Consider the following 18,763-nt stretch of genomic DNA (forward strand, 5'->3'; position numbering starts at 1 on the left):
TATAATTAGTAGATTAGGAGTTCTGGTGACCAACTCCTGACTCCATCATGAGAACTTGGACTTCATCCGGGTCAAAAATAATAATGCAAACCCTAACGTAATTTCAAGTGAAAATGCGTTTTTCAGAAAATCGCAGCCAAATAACACTAGACCTTACTCATAGTGTTGTGTTCCTGCCGGTGAGTAAGGTTGCCAGAGCTCAACGAGGGGCGGGAGGGGGTTAGGGTCGGCAACGCGCATGTAACTCCTCTGGAGTTGCAGGCGTACATATGCGGGCCGTATGCTTGTTTGCCACCGACTTAGTATTAAAAAAAAAGTAACACTGAAAATTCATCAATAAGCGAGTCTGTTAGGCATACTGTAAAAAATGAACTTTTATTAAGATTTTCTAATCGCAGTATATAGCACTTCTCGGAACTCCGTAGCTGATTACGATCGCAACGAATGCCTGACAATCGAGCACAGGTCCGTCCTCTAAGCGCGCTCCGCGCGGACTGAGAGCGGGGCGTCGCTGCTGCGTGATTTATACGTGTTTTAAAAAAATATAAATTTACGGCAATGTAGGTCCCATAGTTACGATTTTTTTTTTATAGGTTAACATAAAGTTACAGTTTGCTATAATATTATTTTTAAAGCAAAATATGCGTACAATTTGCGGAAATAAAATATAATAAAACCCTGTTTTCGCCAAAAAAATGAAGAAAACTCGGAAGGTATTTTATCAGTTTTTTCAAATGAATCTTCGATTGTTAATCATTCCAGCCCCTCGTACGAGATATGTTGAATCAAATTGTAGTCATTCATGTACCAAATGATTCTTGTTTATAGCAAAATTGAGAATCGAAATGCCACATCTCACTGCAAAATTTGGAAAAGACTCCCAAAAAACCTCATTAAAAAAGAGGTTTAAAAGAGAAAATGAAAATTTGAACTGTTGGAGCCCCTAGTTTAGGAAACGATTATTTAAGTACGTTATCAGTTTTTGAATAAATACTAATAGTTACGTCGTCATCTTGAATGAAAAAGGAAGCATTTTACAAAATACGCTCGTCTGTAGGAATAAGGACTCTTAAATAAGGACTTGGCTTTTAGCCAATTCGATGCATTTAGATGACTTTACAATATTTATCTGTAGCTCGAAAAATTAAGCGTGATTCTGAAGTTAAAGTAACGTGTCGTTGAATTTTACGACCGATTTGGCCTAGTGGGTAGTGACTCTGCCTACGAAGCTGATGGTCCCGGGTTCAAATCCTGGTAAGGGCATTTATTCGTGTGATGAGCATGGATATTTGTTCCTGAGTCATGGGTGTTTTCTATGTATTTAAGTATTTATAAATATTGATATATTATATATATCGTTGTCTAAGTACCCTCAACACAAGCCTTATTGAGCTTACTGTGGGACTTAGTCAATTTGTGTAATAATGTCCTATAATATTTATTTATTTATTTTATTTAGCATAAGTTCAGTTTTGTACCTCTACACAACTACTAAGTATATGCAATTAATTACATGTTTTTTTTTAAATACTACTTCGGTGGCAAACAAGCATACGGCCCGCCTGGTAGTAAGCAGTATCCGTAGCCTATGTACGCCTGCAACTCCAGAGGAGTTTCATACGCGTTGCCGACCCTAACACTCCGCACCCTCGTTGAGGTCTGGCAACCTTTCTCACCGGCTGGAACTAGCACTATGAGTAGGGTTTAGTGTTATTTGGCTGTGGTTTTCTGTAAGGTGGAGGTACTTCCCCAGTTGGGCTCTGCTCTAGATCTGGAATCTGGATCTGTATAATATTCTTTTATAAGAGAAGTAATAAATCCTTTCTTTGTTAAGTTGTGCAACGATCTTATCTTAAATTTAACTGGTCAGACTGTGCGTTGTGTGTCAGTATCTATGGAACTATACGGCTACCAAAAATTTGACAATGACATATTCGCTGGCGTGTGCGTAACTTACTAGAAAGAAAGTAATAGTTGCAAATAATTAAAACACGTTTAAGATCTTGGAATGATCGATAACTAAACGACATGTCAAAATTGACGTTTATTTCGATTCCGCTGTGATCCCAATAAGATCTATCTACAATATTTCTAACGTCAAAGTGACATTGGTTGCCCGAATCGAGCTGCTTTTGTCAATTATACGACATATAAACGATATCTAAACCAGAACTTATCGTTATCGTATCTCATGCTTCGAATCGGGCCGTTAGGCTTTATTATTATATTTACGAGTGAGATGCTTAATGAGAGTCGTTTCATCAATCAGATGTCGATCTCATTGCATTTTGTGAGCACCTGTCAGCATTAGTGACTCATTAGCGACTTACGCTAATTAGTGCAGCGGGGCAGGTTAATATCATCAAATCAAATCATCACGAAACCATTGTTGTTAATAAGAATAGGCCTCAATATCGTTATCCATCGGGAAACAAGTATAATATATCAGGATTTTAACGTATTAGCGACTCGCGCTAATTAGTGCAGCGGCGCACGCTAATATCATCAAATCAAATCACCACGAAACCATTTTTGTTAAACAGAATAGGCCTCAATATCTTTATCCAATAGAAAACAAGAATAATTTATGAGGATTTTAACGTTTTGTATATTGTTTCCATCAATTAATTACTAGACAACTAACACGTTGTAGAAAGGGTTCTGTGACTTAAACGATAACGAAATTATAAATGCTAAATGAACGATACTCCGAAACCCGTCCGAAGCTGAAAAACAAGCAGAGTTAAGGGATGAAACACAGGGTGGAATTTAAATCATATATACAAATTGGAATATAAGTTTTAGACAAAAAAGGAAACAAGAGCTTTGGCCGGCGACTTCGTTTGCGTGGGATGATGATAATGTTTGATAAAAACGATCTTCATACCAAATCTTCATACCAAACGATCTTCATACCAAATTACATCTTAATCAGTTCAGCAGTTTAAGGGTGAATAGGTAACAGACAGACAGGGGTTCCTTTCGCATTTATTATATTAGTATGGATTGTCAGTACTGTAATTTCGGATTACTATATCAGGAGAAAATAATTTATGATTATTATATTGTATCAAATATAGTTATAAGATGTAGACGGATTACAATAAATAAAATGGAAATAGAACCGCTAGTTTAACTATACGAAATATCTAGACTTTCAAGAATTATTTTCTTTTGGCTTCTGTTTATTTCAATTTGAAGGTCAAAGGTAATAAATATGGTAATATTATATACGCAAAGAAGTCCTGTTTTCATGGAATACTATTTTTGGAACTCGAAACCAATATAAGTTATTTTAAGAAGTTCACAGAATTTTAGATCAAGCTTACCGTGATTTTCTGGTCAAACGAAACATTTATGAAATCCCTAAACCTTCATCGCTCACGTGTTGCCTGCTTAGATTGGACCACGCAATTTTTTTTGAATATTTTTTTATATTAAAAGAAATCGTCGAAAGCCGACACGTGCATTTATGGATCAAGGCAGAGAAGGTTAATGTAGTGTCGTATCAGGAGCTTAAAATAATGTCAGACGAGAAGCAGAATGTAATGGCGGTTACTCCACCTACAACACATAAATAGTTATATGATTAAAATGATTTTTTTTTAAAGGTAAATCTACTACTACTACTTCACTGGCTCAGTGACCCAAACAGGATGTCGGCCTCTGACACAAGAGAGCGCCACTCCGCCCTATCCTGCGCCACTTCACGCCAGTTGGGTATTCCGAGGGCGGACAGGTCTTTTAATATGAATGACAGGTATACCTATGTATTTTAATATAAATGGAATAAATTTAGATGGCACTCTGTATATGTAATTCCGTAGGTAAGGATCATCCGGTTTGAAAGTAAAATGAAGCGCCCTATAGATTAAGCGAAGCGTCACTGGAGCACGTCTAAACAAATTATTGTTTCGGGTTTCTCCAATATTCGCACGTGGTTTCGCATATGTGAGTTTAACGTACGTGAATATTTGGCTGGAGATAATTGTGATGGATTCCTGTTTCCTTTTTCATTCGAGAAATTTTATGATAACGGTAACGTAACGTATTTATCTAATGTTGCCTTAATAGCTTCATAGGTAGTTGGCAGAGATTTTGATAGCCCAGACAGTGAAAATGTTATTTTAAACGTCAATCTTTATAACATTTTAACGTTTACTTAACACTTGCACAGGCTGGGCTATCAAAACCGCCGCCAACTTATCTTGGTCTGACTCTATTAACGTTTTTTTCTCTGTCATATCATTAAAATTTCAGAAAAAATCTCTTCCAGTTTAGCAAACGTTGATAGATGTAAAATTTTCCATACAACTTTAGATTTTACAGTTGCCAGATGACATCAGAACTTTTCACAAACTTAGCTAAATTTTACTATCGCCGTTTACGACTTTACGAGCTATCATTGAATTAAGTCGAACTTTCCTGCAGAAGACTGCAGTCGTGGTGCAATCTTTAATATTTCCTTAGATTAGATTAGATTAGATGATTTATTTCATGAAAGACAATTATATAATAAATTTGCATTGATGTCAAAAATATAAGAATTTATATAAAGATGTTATAGATCTCGCCCATAGTCCGTTTTTTTTTTTCAGATTAGAAATTTTATGTTTCAAAAGTAGTGGTAACTTTTACCTCCAAAATTAAATCTGAGTAACTATGCGCTGGGTTATAGTGTCGTTTACATATGATTACACCGCAATGTTAGATATTATTTAATTAGGTACCACTACTTTTGAGGTTTAAAAAAAGCTAAAAGCTAGGGAACAGACCAACTAAAGGCACAACCCTTTTTTAGGGTTCCGTACCCAAAGGGTCAAACGGGACCCTATTACTGAAACTCCGCTGTCTGTCCGCCCGTCCGTCTGTCACCAGGCTGTATCTCATGAACCGTGATAGTTAGCCAGTTGAATTTTCTGTTGCCGCTATAACAACAAATACTAAAAACAGAATTTAATAAACAATTAAAGGGGCTCCCATACAAAAAAGTGATTTTTAGATAATGGTACGGAACCCTTCGTGTGCGAGTCCGACTCGCACTTGGCCAATTTTATTTTCAATTTCTGTGCCCATATAGTTCATTAATATGATTATAATTAGTACTGTCTGTCTAACAAACACAAATGTCATAATTACGGCCAAGGATGATTATCAACGGTTTGTTATTTTAACAGACATTTATGAATAACTAGGAAACAAATCTAATAATTTTATGAAAATATTTAGATTTCGATTTGTGTTATTTTAAGTAGAAATACTAGTAGATATATAAATTACGAACTGAAATCATGTCATATACATACTAAAGAAAACTAACCAAGGTGCAGCTTCTCAGACTTTTTCTTCCGTATATGATCTATTAGATATACTCTCTAATTTATGAATAACGCTATAAATGAGTGATTTATTTTTTTGAGGTCAGTTAGTTGCAGCTACTGTAAAATTAAAAGCAGCATATTTAGGCAGGAACACTCATGCGCGTGATATACTTCCGTTACGAAAGCGTGCCAACTGAGCATTACTTGCTTAAGAGGTAAAATTTTATGTTTTATATTGAAATTTACACGTTTTGAATAAGGAAAACTACCATTAAAAAATCGCACGAAAACTAGACTATATTTGTGCGGGCAGATTCTAACTAAAACCTTACAAGGTTAAATTTGGCTTGGTAGAAAAAATCACGAACCCATGTCTAATTTTCATTTATTTTTAATAGTATATCGAAATACATGCATACAATAGCAGTATATTTTTAGTATAAAATATCTACTAATATCTGTACCGAGGGATCTGACGAGTAAAACTTTAAACAGAAGTGGATTTTTGGAGTACCTAATTAAGATAAAAAACAAATTCCGTTCCGCCGGTAAAAGTCGCTAGTTCCGCGCGGCACGGCAAGTCATATCTTTTGGTCCCCTTCTAATTTCCTCTTAAGTTAAGCCTAAACAGTAAGTTTGTATTTCAACTACCGACTCAGCCACTTAACTATGTAAATGGATTTCCACTAAGCACAATTGCGTCGGAATCGTAGCAGTTTCCAACAATAGGCAAGCGTTCCAGGCGGCTCACTGCAACTGCATTCTATAGGAATTCTACTACAACTTTATGGACGATTGAAATATTCCACGGTTGTTATTTATAAGCATTATATTATATAATAACCATTCAGCTCGCAGTAACTATGGGGTATAAAAGGTCAGGTGGAAGGTGGAGGGTCAAAAGAGAAACCGAACGAGGAATTCTACGTAAGTATTTTGAAGTTAATTTTATTTTTGAATTAGCTTTATTTTTAGTATTATCATTTAATTTAGTTTTTAATATCTTTATGTGTCTCTCTTTATTTTCCCTACAAGTGTTCACCTTCCCTTATAGTTCCCCTTACCCCACCTGACCATAGGTTTTTCATTTAGAGAGCGGCAGAGACATGACACACACAGGTATAAAATATTTGGAGATGAATTTTAAGTTTAAAATATCACTATTTGTCATGTCTATATACTACATATTTATTGTTGCATTTGTAATCGCTTTTTGAATGGCGAAACCTACTTCGAATTATGGGCTACTTTGTTAAACCGTGATAAATAATATGAAAGCCATGACGAATCTCGTATATACGTTCGAAAAAGAAAAAAGAAAGAAAGAAAATTCGTGAAAGAAGTGACCCACAAATTAAAATAGAGACCATAAACGATTGTCTTAGTTGCCATGTCCCAAAATTTTACAAAGGATAGTTCAGTCTACTTCGAATATTTGTCAGTGTCATCTATACTTTTCTAAACTACTTAGACTTAACTCTCCTTGCATTGACCCTATATTGAAAAAAAAAATGAATTTCCTTGGAGGCTGCAAATATGGCTCAGTTCCTAATGGATTTCCATTAAGCACAATTGGGTTGGAAACGTTGTGTTACACCAAGTTTCCAACAAAAGATAAACGCTTCTAGCGGCTCGAAGCTGCATGTTTACGTTCAACAGGAATTCTACTGCAAATTCCATCATGGAAATATTATACAGTTGCCTAAGTACCTTTTGTATCGAAATGTTTATATAATGTACAATAGGTACAATTACTATATAATTTACCAAAATATAAAAGAAATCTAAAGAACGGTAGGGTGAGTGTACCTATTGCGAGGTACCAAAGTGATCAACTTCGAAAGCGAATTTTTAGACTTTATAAAATATTTTATGGCATAATTTGGCATCATCTTATATGGATTCTAAGAATGTTAAAAGCTCAAAAACGTATTATAGTTTGTTTTCATAATGTTCCTGTATTTTATATCATATGAATTTAATTGTAGAAAAATGGGAAATCAACAATGGGTGAATGAACAAACATGTTCTAGTAAATGAACAGTTTGGCATCAATAAGGGTATTTCATTCACTGGCGCCAATCCTGTGAATGATGAATAAATTCGGAAAAACCCTTTACTTGACTGGGTTACTAAGGAATCGCTAGTACCTACGGCGCGCGGCACTCTGACTATTTTTGCGCTTTATGATATGTATCTCTAAAACGAATGCAGTTCCCATTGCCCATCCCATTTAATCGACAATTAAATGTGAAATTTTTACTTTCAGTTTTTTGTATAAAAAATACATAAATTTCAATATGATTGTAACTGCGAAAAATACCCATTTAAATTGTCAAAAAAACACTGCTAAATTTATTCTGCATTTCAGCCTTTGAAAAATGCAATACTTCGATTTCGTCATATTTTTAAATGCTCCCAAACCTGAAAATGAAATGTACAAATCAGCAAATGCCACGTCTGTGAGAGCTGGCGGAGCAGCGGCAGCAGCCGAAACCCTAAAGCGCCGCAAATATGCTGGTCTTACAAACAACCACATATTTGCGGCGTTCGCGGTAGAGACCCGATAAACTTTTCGAGAGCCTTAAAAAAGGCTGATTGTGACTTCAGGTGACCCTAGGGCTGGCTCATTTTTAGGCCAAAGAATAGCCATAGCTATTTAGCGTGGGAATGTGGCCAGCCTTCCGCAGAGGTCAGATCTAGGGGACCTAAGATAGGTGAGTTTAAGTTTTTTTTAATTCATAGTTAATTTTAGTAGTAGTTTATTATAAGGTTTATTATTGTACTTTTTTTTTTATTATACATAAGCAATCAGCAAATTCTATAACATGACTTTTCTTTTGCTGCCCGCTTGGAGTGAAAAACAACCTATTTACAAAATGTACTTGGATTTGTCGCTTACTATGTATATCCTATCGATAAATTGATTTATCAAATGAGTGGGCAAAGTCAATGTGCGTACGTCAAAATTAACCTGTCATTTTACAGTTCGTTAAGTTCATTGAATTAACATTAGCTTTGGCGAAAATCTGTAGGCGTTTGTGTAAAGGTAAACAACCTTTTAACACAAATAAACAGGTATATATATAGGAAAATTACATACAGTGCGAGCAAACCTTACCTGTTTTTATATCGCCCCAGACACCGATTCAATTAATCCAAATCACCCAACAGTCTTTAAATAACGGTAGGCATGACTGGCAAAGCAGTTTACCAATTCGCTCGAGAGTCGTTCGGGATACAAACGGCTTGATTTGAATGCACTGAATTACGAATACATCACTCTGGCTACTAAACTTTTACTATAGACTATAGACGGCTAGCCCTGGAAAATTGAATGTTTTTTTTAATTGATCAGTATTCACAGCGTTACAGTTATCGTTATCACTGTGAAACTTATAAGAAGTATTGGATCAAATTAAATTGTTTTCAGAAAATATTTCAATTTCTTTTTATTTAAAGTAGAAACACTACTATATCAATTATAAACTGAAATAAATGCCATATACTAAGAAAAAGTGACCAAGTGAAACAGTGAAATTCAACCTATGCCGCCGTGACCCCGGTGACCTAATGGGTCAGGCATCTGCCGCAATTGCACAGGTCGCTGGTTCGATTTCAGCCTGGGGCACTAAAAGCCTTGGTCACTTTTTCTTAGTATATGACATTTATCAGTTTACTGTTTAACCTATATACAGTTTCATACAAATAATACAAATGACAAAATATATAATTAACATATTACAGAAGAAGGCCCTACATCCATCGTCTCGCAGAACCTCAAGCACTCATCACATAAAAGCCATCTATTTGCAAACACAAAACAACTTGGTGCTGATTCGAGGAGTCAATCAGTTGCAAGACTCGAACAAGCGGTGACACCGCTAACAAATGACGACAATGTGGTCGAAAAGAAATCAAGTCGAGTCGGTAAGGAAATATACAGACGCAGCAACTGAGCTACTAGGCCGGGACACTCCGAATCCCACGCAATGTGCTACTAGCTAAAGTACACAGTATGTAATCTGTAATAAGTATAATTATGATAATGAAAGCAACAAACAGTTTTGGACATTCAAAAGTACATTGTAATATGCCTAAATTGAGGAATAAAGACTTTTACTTTCACTTTCAGGAACTATTCTACTTAGTTTGCTATTATGTCGTTATTAGTAGCTCCGGACGTCTGGCAGCTGACAAGCCAGTAAAACTTTTCACTTTTTTAGAAATTTTTTAACTCCAAAGTGCGTGAATATTTCGTTCATTCCCTATTTTTCAAAAGGCAATGGCTTCTCCGTGATTCACAATTTCAAACCCTAGTTTACACAGCTGAAACATTCCAATCCTTTGAAAGAGGCTATCGAGAAAATTTTATCATATTCACCGCTGAGGTGAATACGGTCGCAACGCCACATCATAGCCGATAACATAGGTTTCCCGGTATGTAGAGGAAATGCTTCGTAGAGGCAAAATAACAAGGCGTCGTGATTAGCGTTGAATGGGTTAAGATAATCACGCCGCAAAAAGAGATGCGTAACGCGTGTGATTTGAATAAAATGATTTACTTAGACGGGATTTTTAGCTTGAGTTAAAGAACGTTGTTCTAGCATCAGTGCGACCATATTGAAGCTCTGAATTGCTTCAGAAGTAGAGACTTGTCCATGCTAAAAGGCAGGTTTAATTTGCAGAATATAACCTAACGCACTGCGGCCAATAAGGCTAAGTGGCTACAGCCACTAAGGCACGTGACATTTACTTTCACTGCTTACTCCAATCAGTAAGAGATATTATATTATTTATAAATTTTCTATTGAAGTTTTAGTCGTTATTCTAGAGACAACCACAATCGGCTATTAGATTATTAAAAAATAAGCAACGGCAAAATATAGAATTTGTATTATTACGAGTATACAGCGAAATATTTCAGTCAATAAATATTTATCCTGGCCGGCGTGACGCAGTACTGTCCTAGCGGGAAAGTATTGGAGTCCGCGCGCCGGTAGAATTTGTATTAATATACGGCAAAATATTTCAGACGTGACGCAGTATTGGAGCGGAAAAGTATTGGAGTACGGAGTAAAAGAGTTTTTTGTTAAAAGCTCATGAGTAAATAGGTCAACCAATCATGTTCAAAATAGTTTTCAATGAAAGTATTTCTTAAGTTTAATTTTCTTGATTTTATTCACATTTTTATACACCGAGTTCAAAAGTTAGGAAAAGGGGGAGGGAAAACATTAATATCGATTTTCGAAGCGATTATTTAGAAAATTTATTAACTTCAGTAAAACATGTTTTTAGAAACCCTAATCTTATTTTTAAAGAGCTACAAATAATGTGTCAAACGCAGATATTTTTTTAACCATCTCCATAATTCGAAAAAATCGGAGGTTCCATTCGGTTGTATGTTTTTAGGGTTCCGGACCAAAAAGGTACAAAAGGAACCCTTATGGTGCGACTCTGTCTCTCCATCCATCTGTCTGTCTGTCTGTCTGTCACATCGCTAAATATCTCGAGCACCACTTAAGCTATCGATTTGAAATTTGGAATAGCTATGAACAACGCTAACCCAGACACATTGAAAGTATTTTTTTTTTTATAAACCAACTATGGAAAATACCCAATGTCTAGTGACTAGGTTAAGTGGGGTATTATTTGAAAGAGCTGAAATTGTACATTCCAAAACATTTCTTTCCTGTTTTTTTTTTGGGAAAACATTGATTTATGAAGGAAAATGTGAACAAAAAAAATACCGTTCCCCCCCTTATCTCCGATGTTTACCGACGCAAAATTATGATTTTTTTACATAATATTAACATTACTATAAATTTTGCAGGAAAAATATAATTAGACCTCTATCTAGTAACTTTTTTTTTTAATTAAAAAAAACTTTTCCGATTTCAGTTTGCAATTTAACCAACTTTACGTGTGTTTATTACACCTGGAATTTCTCTGAGTTTACATTAAATACACCTTTTTTCAAATAAAAGATCATTTTTTTAAATCGGTTCACACAGAGAATAATCCTCGAAAAACCAACATACGTGCATTAGTTAAACAATTTGGCGATAGATGGCGCTGTACACAAATATATTTAGTATAGGTACTTCTGTTCAAAAGTCTTTCGCCTTTATAGTTACACGAGATAATTCAAAGTTTTTACGGAACCCTCGGTGCGCGAGTAAAACCAACTCGCTCTTGACCGTTTTTTTTTACTTTTAGTTACATGTGCCTCTCTTAAAGATTAGTAGATATTTTTTTCATTTTAATTTCTGAACTTAGTAGCGGTACACACAATACACCTATGATCAAATTTTAATTCAAATGTATCTTATAGATTTTGAGATAAATGGCTGTGTCATATGGACATAAGGACTAAGGAACGGATAAACGGACAAGAATGGACAAAACTCTACTCTTTGTTTTTTTATTTTATCTCAACGCCAGAAAGTCTCATATATAATGCTTGTTATTCTTGTGACAATGATAACCTCTGACGCACTAGATAATTTTTTTGCTGTAATCTCCTTTCTGGCGAACGAAGTGACTCTCGATAATGAGACGTTTAGGTGCAAGATCACTTCTGCGCATCATACGAGAATTGCTCTGCGGAGTTCCCAGATATTTGATTTTTGCAAACTAGCACCTGCGAGTTGAATTTCCCAAGATGCAATGCAAGTTGTCATTGTTACTGGCAATATGTGCGCTTGCTACTGCTCTGGCAAAAGACAAGGTCAGTTAAGCTTTATTTTATTTAGTGAGTGTTTTACATGACGTCGGCGGTTTGCCGTCTACGATAGGTTTATTGAGTTAGAGGTACTTTTCATTAGTTTACTTAATCTTCAAAGGACCATTACCCCTAAAGGTCTTCTACTAATATTAGTCTCCTAATACAGGACTAAGTGACTTGTGATCTGATACCTGCCTTGCCTATTTAATCAACTTAGCCCTACTGAAAAGTTACCGAAATAGTTATAGTTATTAACTATTAACAATAGAAATAGTTATTAACAGCACAGCTTGGCCAATATGACAATCGAACGCCAATTGAATCTTAAATAACATATGGAAAAAGTCACGTGACTTCTTGTAGCATCTTAAATTTATGTATTTATTTATGAATGCACAGGCAGCTTATAGCAGATACGTGCACATCAATGTCCTGCACTTGTGTTTTGTCCATTTATAAAATGTTTGTGAGTTATCCGTCCGATACATTTTGAATTTCGTTTGGTGTGCCCCAAAGAGTGAAGTAAGTATATAGGAAGCGTGCCCCCTGGTGAAAGTTGTCAAAATGGTACCATAGAGGCTAGATGGCTTGTTGCTGATAAAATACCTATTTATGATTGCAGAGACCCTTGGGAGTTGAATCTGACTCTGACGAGTCTGGAGAGCAGAACACACATGACACAACTACTGTAAAACCAGAGTAAGGCTAAACGTTTGTTTGCATTTCACAAAATCCTTACAAGTTTTCGTCGGACGTATATTTTAGTTTGTCCATTTTCTTTGCGATTTCCTTTAAAGGATTTGTCACTGACAAATGACATGGTTTTATATAATAAACCAAGTTTTATCAAGTAAATTTGGTCGCCTGAAGACCTTTAAAAATATACTTATTTTTTCAGGAGCAATATAATCTTTATAAAAAACTCGACGGACCTAGAGACTCAGATCGCTGGGGCCGGCGACAAATTGGTGATAATCTATTTCATGGTTACTTGGTGCCCGCACTGCAAAAAGATTAATCCTACCGTCGAAGATATTGCAGCCAAGACAAACAACCTGGTCGTCCTAATGGTAAGGTGCTTTGAAGAATGTGTATCCTGGTACAGAATATATCCGTTTTCATTACTGTTAAGAACTCACAGGCATTCGGTACTTCGTTTTCTATCGATGTCATTACCGGATGATTGCCGGACATGATTACCGGAGCCTGGAAGTGGCTTTCTATATAAATGAAGTGTCAGACGCCTCCATTCTGGTGTGAGTCATTCTTTAGTGTGAGACTGTGGGCCTGTTTCACAATGTCCAAGTAAAGTATTGCTCATCTTTCCGCTCCCAACTCAAATGGCTGCCTATTCGGCCTCGTAGATACATGTACTTTCCATTCTCTTTAACGTCCTATTCTTTTTTCCCCCTTATCTTTCGGAGAAATTTAAATTTTTAGCGGATGGCAGCGGGCACCGGCTCCGTTTCAGTGCAATTCTCTCTCTGGCTATCCCGCCTCACAGACACCGATCCTATGACAAGTCTGTGTACTCTGTTAAATTATGTAATTCCTTACCGTCTTCTCTTCGACAGTGTCAATCGCATCGCTTAAGGCGAATTTAAAAAAGTTGTGGCTTTCGGACGGAACTTAATCAAAAAGATATGTGCGGGTTAGGTAGATTTATATATATGTATTATATAGTATAGAATGTATTATATATTGTAGGTTATAGGACTTATAGGTTTACCTATCTTTTAGGAAATTATATATTTTTTTTAGGCCGTTTAGTACAATTTTGATGTCTACCGTTCTCCAATTCTTCCTCAATTGCTCAAAGGTTAACTGGAAGAGATCCCTGAAAGGGATAAGTTCGCCTTTGTACAAATGATGTCTGTTCTTTCCAGTTTTATGTTACTTTTTGTACAATAAATTGTTTTACTACTACTACTACTACATACTAATATTGGATAGTTAATTAACAAACAAATTAACTGCCAGATACAACTTCCTATAAAACTTTGCACTTTATCTACCAGTTAAGCTTATTTGAAAATTGTGAAACGATAACTTTATTAGTCAGATAAGGGGCAAGTGTCTTATTCAGGACCATATTTGGACATTGTGAAACCGGCCGTGTCTATTTAGCATAGGTTTATTAAGTTATTAACTGCCAATATTTAAAGGAGGTCCTCAGTTTAGTTTGAACTAAAAATGTTTTTTTAGTTCTGAATTATTTTAAAGGTACTACCTATTACCTACCCTTCCTATTACTTAGCTTCCGGTGTGCACTTCACAATTCTTTCTTTTAGAACCCCTTTGCTACGAGAAGATAGGCAGTCACTCAACACCATCAACTGAACTGGGTACCTTGGTTACATCATGGGTTCTTATCTTAGTATAAAACACTACAGCTGGTAATAAGTTATACAGACTGATGATGTTGCTTGTATGCATTGTTCAATATCTTGTTGCTACCGCGGCGGACGTAGTTCCACTATCAGTGCGTGAAGTAATGATAATGAATGTTCTCTTTTTCCAGGTGGACAGAGATAACCTTGAAGACGATCATGAGGTTTGGAAGTATGGGCTGAGTAACCTGCCTAGTGTCCCAAGATTCATTTTTGTAAAAAATGGGAAGAAAATCGAAGAAATACATGGCAGTAACTGTGATTTACGTGGCACTGTGTCTAAGTTCATGTCGCCCTCAAAAAGTAGCTCAGAATCATCAGATTCATCTAATTTATTAGACGAATAACAGCAAAACGATTAACTGACTTTATTATGTGTATTTGTATAAAAATCATTAAAACATAAATAAATAATAAATTAAATATGTTATTTTCAAGTTTTCCTATAACATCTTTATTGAAAATCTTAATAATCACGTTATAAATAATGTTAGCATTCTGGTAGAAAACGAAGCCTCACGCAGACACAATATGATGATGACGTAGTTGTGTCATGTATGTGTGCCTCGGAAAAAAGTGAATTTAAAATTAGGAGCAACGAAAGCTGGCTAGTTATGCTTCGTTTCTTTAGCATTAGAAAAAAGGTAAACAATCTTAATACGTTATTAAAAGCGCCATTAAAAAATATTTTATATAATCATAAAAGGAAAATAATCGTATACAATTTATAATTGTTGTTACATATTTTCTGTGGCAAATTTATCAAAAGTGTTTTTTAAAGACACGTTACGAACGCCTACCTTGTTTCTAATGCTTACAAAAACGAACTAGTGTGTTAATAGTACATTACGATACAAGTGCGAAATATAGGAAATTCGAAACGAGTGGGGATAAATTAAAACACGACCGAAGGGAGTGTTTTAAATCGACACGAGTTGCGAATTACCTATTCGCGCATGCATCATACAACATTTTACAGGACATATGGCCGTTTAAATTTCCGACATAGTTACGTAATATGCTAATTATCGCACTAGTGCGGTAAAGTAGCACCATATGTACTGTAAAACATTTTATGATTTGATACAGGAGGCGTATTCTGATTGTACAGGTTATGTGTTTGGTATGGATTTATTATAAATATGATCAGTCAGTGTCAAATGTGCTATTTCTTCAACCAGAATTGTAACTTTTGACTGATTATATATAATATACAAGGTGTAACAAAAATAATGGGGATCCTTTTAAGGGCCTATTCTGTATTGCGTTCTGATTCTGATTAGGAAAAAGTAGAAGAAAAATGTATTTGATACGGTTTTTTTTTCTGTGGGGCTGATTGTCCAAGTCGGCCGATCATTGTAATGGCCTAACATTATTCGTGTCAAGAATGTTTCTTTAATTTTTTCCCAAACAGAACACGATACCCAATATCGTCAGATGACAAGCAAAACTCACTAATTACTAAAAAATAATTAAACAAAAATCAACCATATTGTAGTATTAATATGGTTTATTATGGCTATGAACTTGTGGTAGTAATTCGTGAGTTTTGCTTATCACCTGACGCCTTTAAACGGATCACCATTATATTTGTTACACCTTGTATGACCTACTGGCGCCTGGCAGCTATCCCTCGGTGGAGATTAGAGTAACAAGGCCAGTAGACTGTTTTGCGAAGTAGGGTATAAGAGTATCCTTTGGTGATTGGACTAACCGCTTCATTTTGTAATCAACTGAGAAACTCTCGTTGGTATTCATTTCCACTTTCAACGTAGCGTCACCTATTAAACTAAATGAACTTCATTAACTTTGAATCATTATAGTTGTGTCAAATAAAAACAAATTAGTTATGGAAACGGAATAGTTATGGTGAATATTTTCAAGCGCTAATGATTTTACAAGACTTGAGAAAATAAATATTCTTTATTGCACCACAGAAGAAAAACATACAAAGATAATCTTATAAAGTATTCGTTTTGAAGAAGGAATGTTAAATGTTTATTGGTATATCCATTAATTCACCAAGCTTGGAGCTTACAACTTCAACGTTAAGCTTTATTAAAACTACCTACAAAACTAAAATTAAAACCAAAAAAAAAAAAAAACATACACCCATGTTATTAAGCCCTAGCCCTAGCCCAATATATTAAGCTAGATCACCCAGGTCAGAGCCCTGTGGAAGGGTTCCCATAAAGCTGGCTGCTTTCCCCCTTTGGATCGCTATGCCGATCCGTTGGGCGAGGAAGGAGCCAGCCCTACGGTCCCCCGTGATATCAATGATTTTTTTTGAAAGTTGCCGAATTAATTTATGAGCGCTTGGGCACCACGGTCCTAGGACCGTGGTGCCCAAGCGCTCATAAATTTGTGGCTTTTGCAGTCGAAACTCTAGAGTTTCGACTGCAAAAGCCACAAATATATGCCGGTCAGTGAGAGCTATATATTTGCGGCATTTTGCAGTCTCGGCAGCTACGGCTGCCCCGCCCGCTCTCAATGATGTTGAGCCGAGATGATTGATTGATTTTTAATTTTAGGTTACATTTTATTCTGAGTTTTTTATTATTTAAATGTGTTTATTATTAAGTTTGTGTCGTTTTCTGTTTACGTTATTATTCATAAAAGGTACATTGGGGATATTAAGTCAACTGAATAATTTCTTAATCTTTAAAATATTTCACAAATTAGGCGATACTGATACACAACGTTAGTCTAGACGCCATTTTTTTACGTATTGTCGTCTTCTTCGCTTACTATCAGTACGTGTATGCGTGCTAAGATGAATTGCCGAGTCAACAGCTGTTACCTACGTGTCTTTTTGGGCCCGAGGTTTCGGAATTTCTCCGCTTATTTATAGAAAAAATGCTTCATATATCATTAGCCAGTATATCTAATCAGAAAATAACTGTGATTTTCGATATTAATAACGAAAATTAACCTACTCTCAACTTGTCTTAAGTCTACTCCTTAATAGTCTGCGCCTTGGTGTATATAAAATGTTACCAAGCAGATATTTAGCACATAGGTCAAAAACGTTTAGTCAACCGACGTCTTTTGTTTGGATACATTTTTCTGAGTTTTTCCTCATACAAGTTTAAAGAAGTAAAATAATTTAACATACTTACGGCATACCGATAAGGATAATGGGTAATCCGATAACCGTTAATATTCAGGACGACATTGATATAGAGGGGGAGCGCAGGGCATTGGCGGTGCGTTGGAATATGTTGTCTCGCAGGTTTGCGCGGTGTAATAGGAATTTCAAAATAACGCTATTTAGAGCATTTTGCCAGATCTTTTAAACGTGTGGCGAAATTGTACTAAAAAGATTTTCAATGCCCTGCGCTTCCAGTACAAAAATGGGTTCAGGATGCTGTTGGGACTGCCTCGTTTTTGCAGCGCGTCAGGTATGTTCGCGGAGGCGCGCAATGACTGCTTCGGTGCAATAATACGTAAAAGAACTGCCTCCATGATGCGTTGCGTGCATGACTGTTCCAACAGCCCTTTGCGCCTAGTGTTAGAGTCGCCTGCTGCTGCTAACTGCTGCTGCTGCTGCTGTTGCGCCTTCTGGAAATACGGGGATGATGTACAATGTACATATGGCACCCAGAGGCTTAGCATATGATGTACTATAATTTAGTGTAGGTTTAACTTACATGTAATACTAAAACTATGCACATGATCTTAAAAAAAATCCATTATACAAATTAAATTGAATAAAGTAGGAAAAGTAGGTGTTAAAGCCCGTTTATTTTATGATGTCCAAATGAAAGTCGCATAACCTTAACTCATACTAAAAAGTTTTATCCACATTATTATCGTTTGAAGCTAAGCCAAAAGCCTTCAATTATCATACTAATAGAATTGGATCGGAATTATAATAATTGATAAGCCACACAATCTGCAAATATATATTTTTTTCGTTATATTTATCCTTCTTCTTAATTGACATTGATCCCTTGTACGTGACAATGCAATGCCTTATGTTTCAATTGAAATGGAAATTCGGAAGAATTTTCGGTACAAGCTTTTATTGCAGACCACAGCCTTCTGTCTCCATCATTTTTATTCCTATTTTTATAGAGGCTTCTGTTCACTTGTGGTGACGATGCCAGCCTCATAGGAGAGTTCACGAGTGTAACTAACTCTCAGACCTACGTGCAAGATATTTTTTTAGAATATGAAAATATTTAGCGGTTAGCGGTTGAGAGAGCAAGATATTTAAGCATAAAGCACTGTCCAAAATATTTCATAATATGCAGCTAATATGTTTTTCTGCTCAACTTGGCCTATAGTGCATTCTATAAATATGTTGACTAAGTCTTCTATTC

At 35.8% G+C, this 18,763-nt stretch overlaps 2 protein-coding genes across 2 annotated transcripts in view; one reads left to right on the forward strand and one right to left on the reverse strand.

The window, feature by feature from the left end:
* LOC133520757 (tachykinin-like peptides receptor 99D) overlaps positions 1-18,763 on the reverse strand; it is a 249,977-nt gene that overhangs the window by 83,109 nt on the left and 148,105 nt on the right. The gene's annotated exons all lie outside the window — the stretch shown is intronic.
* Positions 11,356-14,868, forward strand: LOC133520717 (thioredoxin-2-like). Its single transcript, XM_061855334.1, has 4 exons — positions 11,356-12,051; positions 12,671-12,747; positions 12,947-13,118; positions 14,570-14,868. The coding sequence occupies exons 1-4, from the start codon at positions 11,986-11,988 to the stop codon at positions 14,783-14,785; spliced, it is 531 nt and encodes a 176-aa protein (XP_061711318.1). The 5' UTR covers positions 11,356-11,985; the 3' UTR covers positions 14,786-14,868.

This window comes from Cydia pomonella, chromosome 8, assembly GCF_033807575.1.
Source record: "Cydia pomonella isolate Wapato2018A chromosome 8, ilCydPomo1, whole genome shotgun sequence".
NCBI lineage: Eukaryota > Metazoa > Arthropoda > Insecta > Lepidoptera > Tortricidae > Cydia > Cydia pomonella.

What these genes read in the sequence shown, in the direction of transcription:
- LOC133520717 (XM_061855334.1), top strand. Translation starts at nt 11,986, where the DNA reads ATGCAATGCAAGTTGTCATTGTTACTGGCAATATGTGCGCTTGCTACT. An exon ending in ACAACTACTGTAAAACCAGA is followed by an intron (nt 12,748 to 12,946) that starts GTAAGGCTAAAC and finishes TTATTTTTTCAG; the next exon opens with GAGCAATATAATCTTTATAA. An exon ending in ACAACCTGGTCGTCCTAATG is followed by an intron (nt 13,119 to 14,569) that starts GTAAGGTGCTTT and finishes CTCTTTTTCCAG; the next exon opens with GTGGACAGAGATAACCTTGA.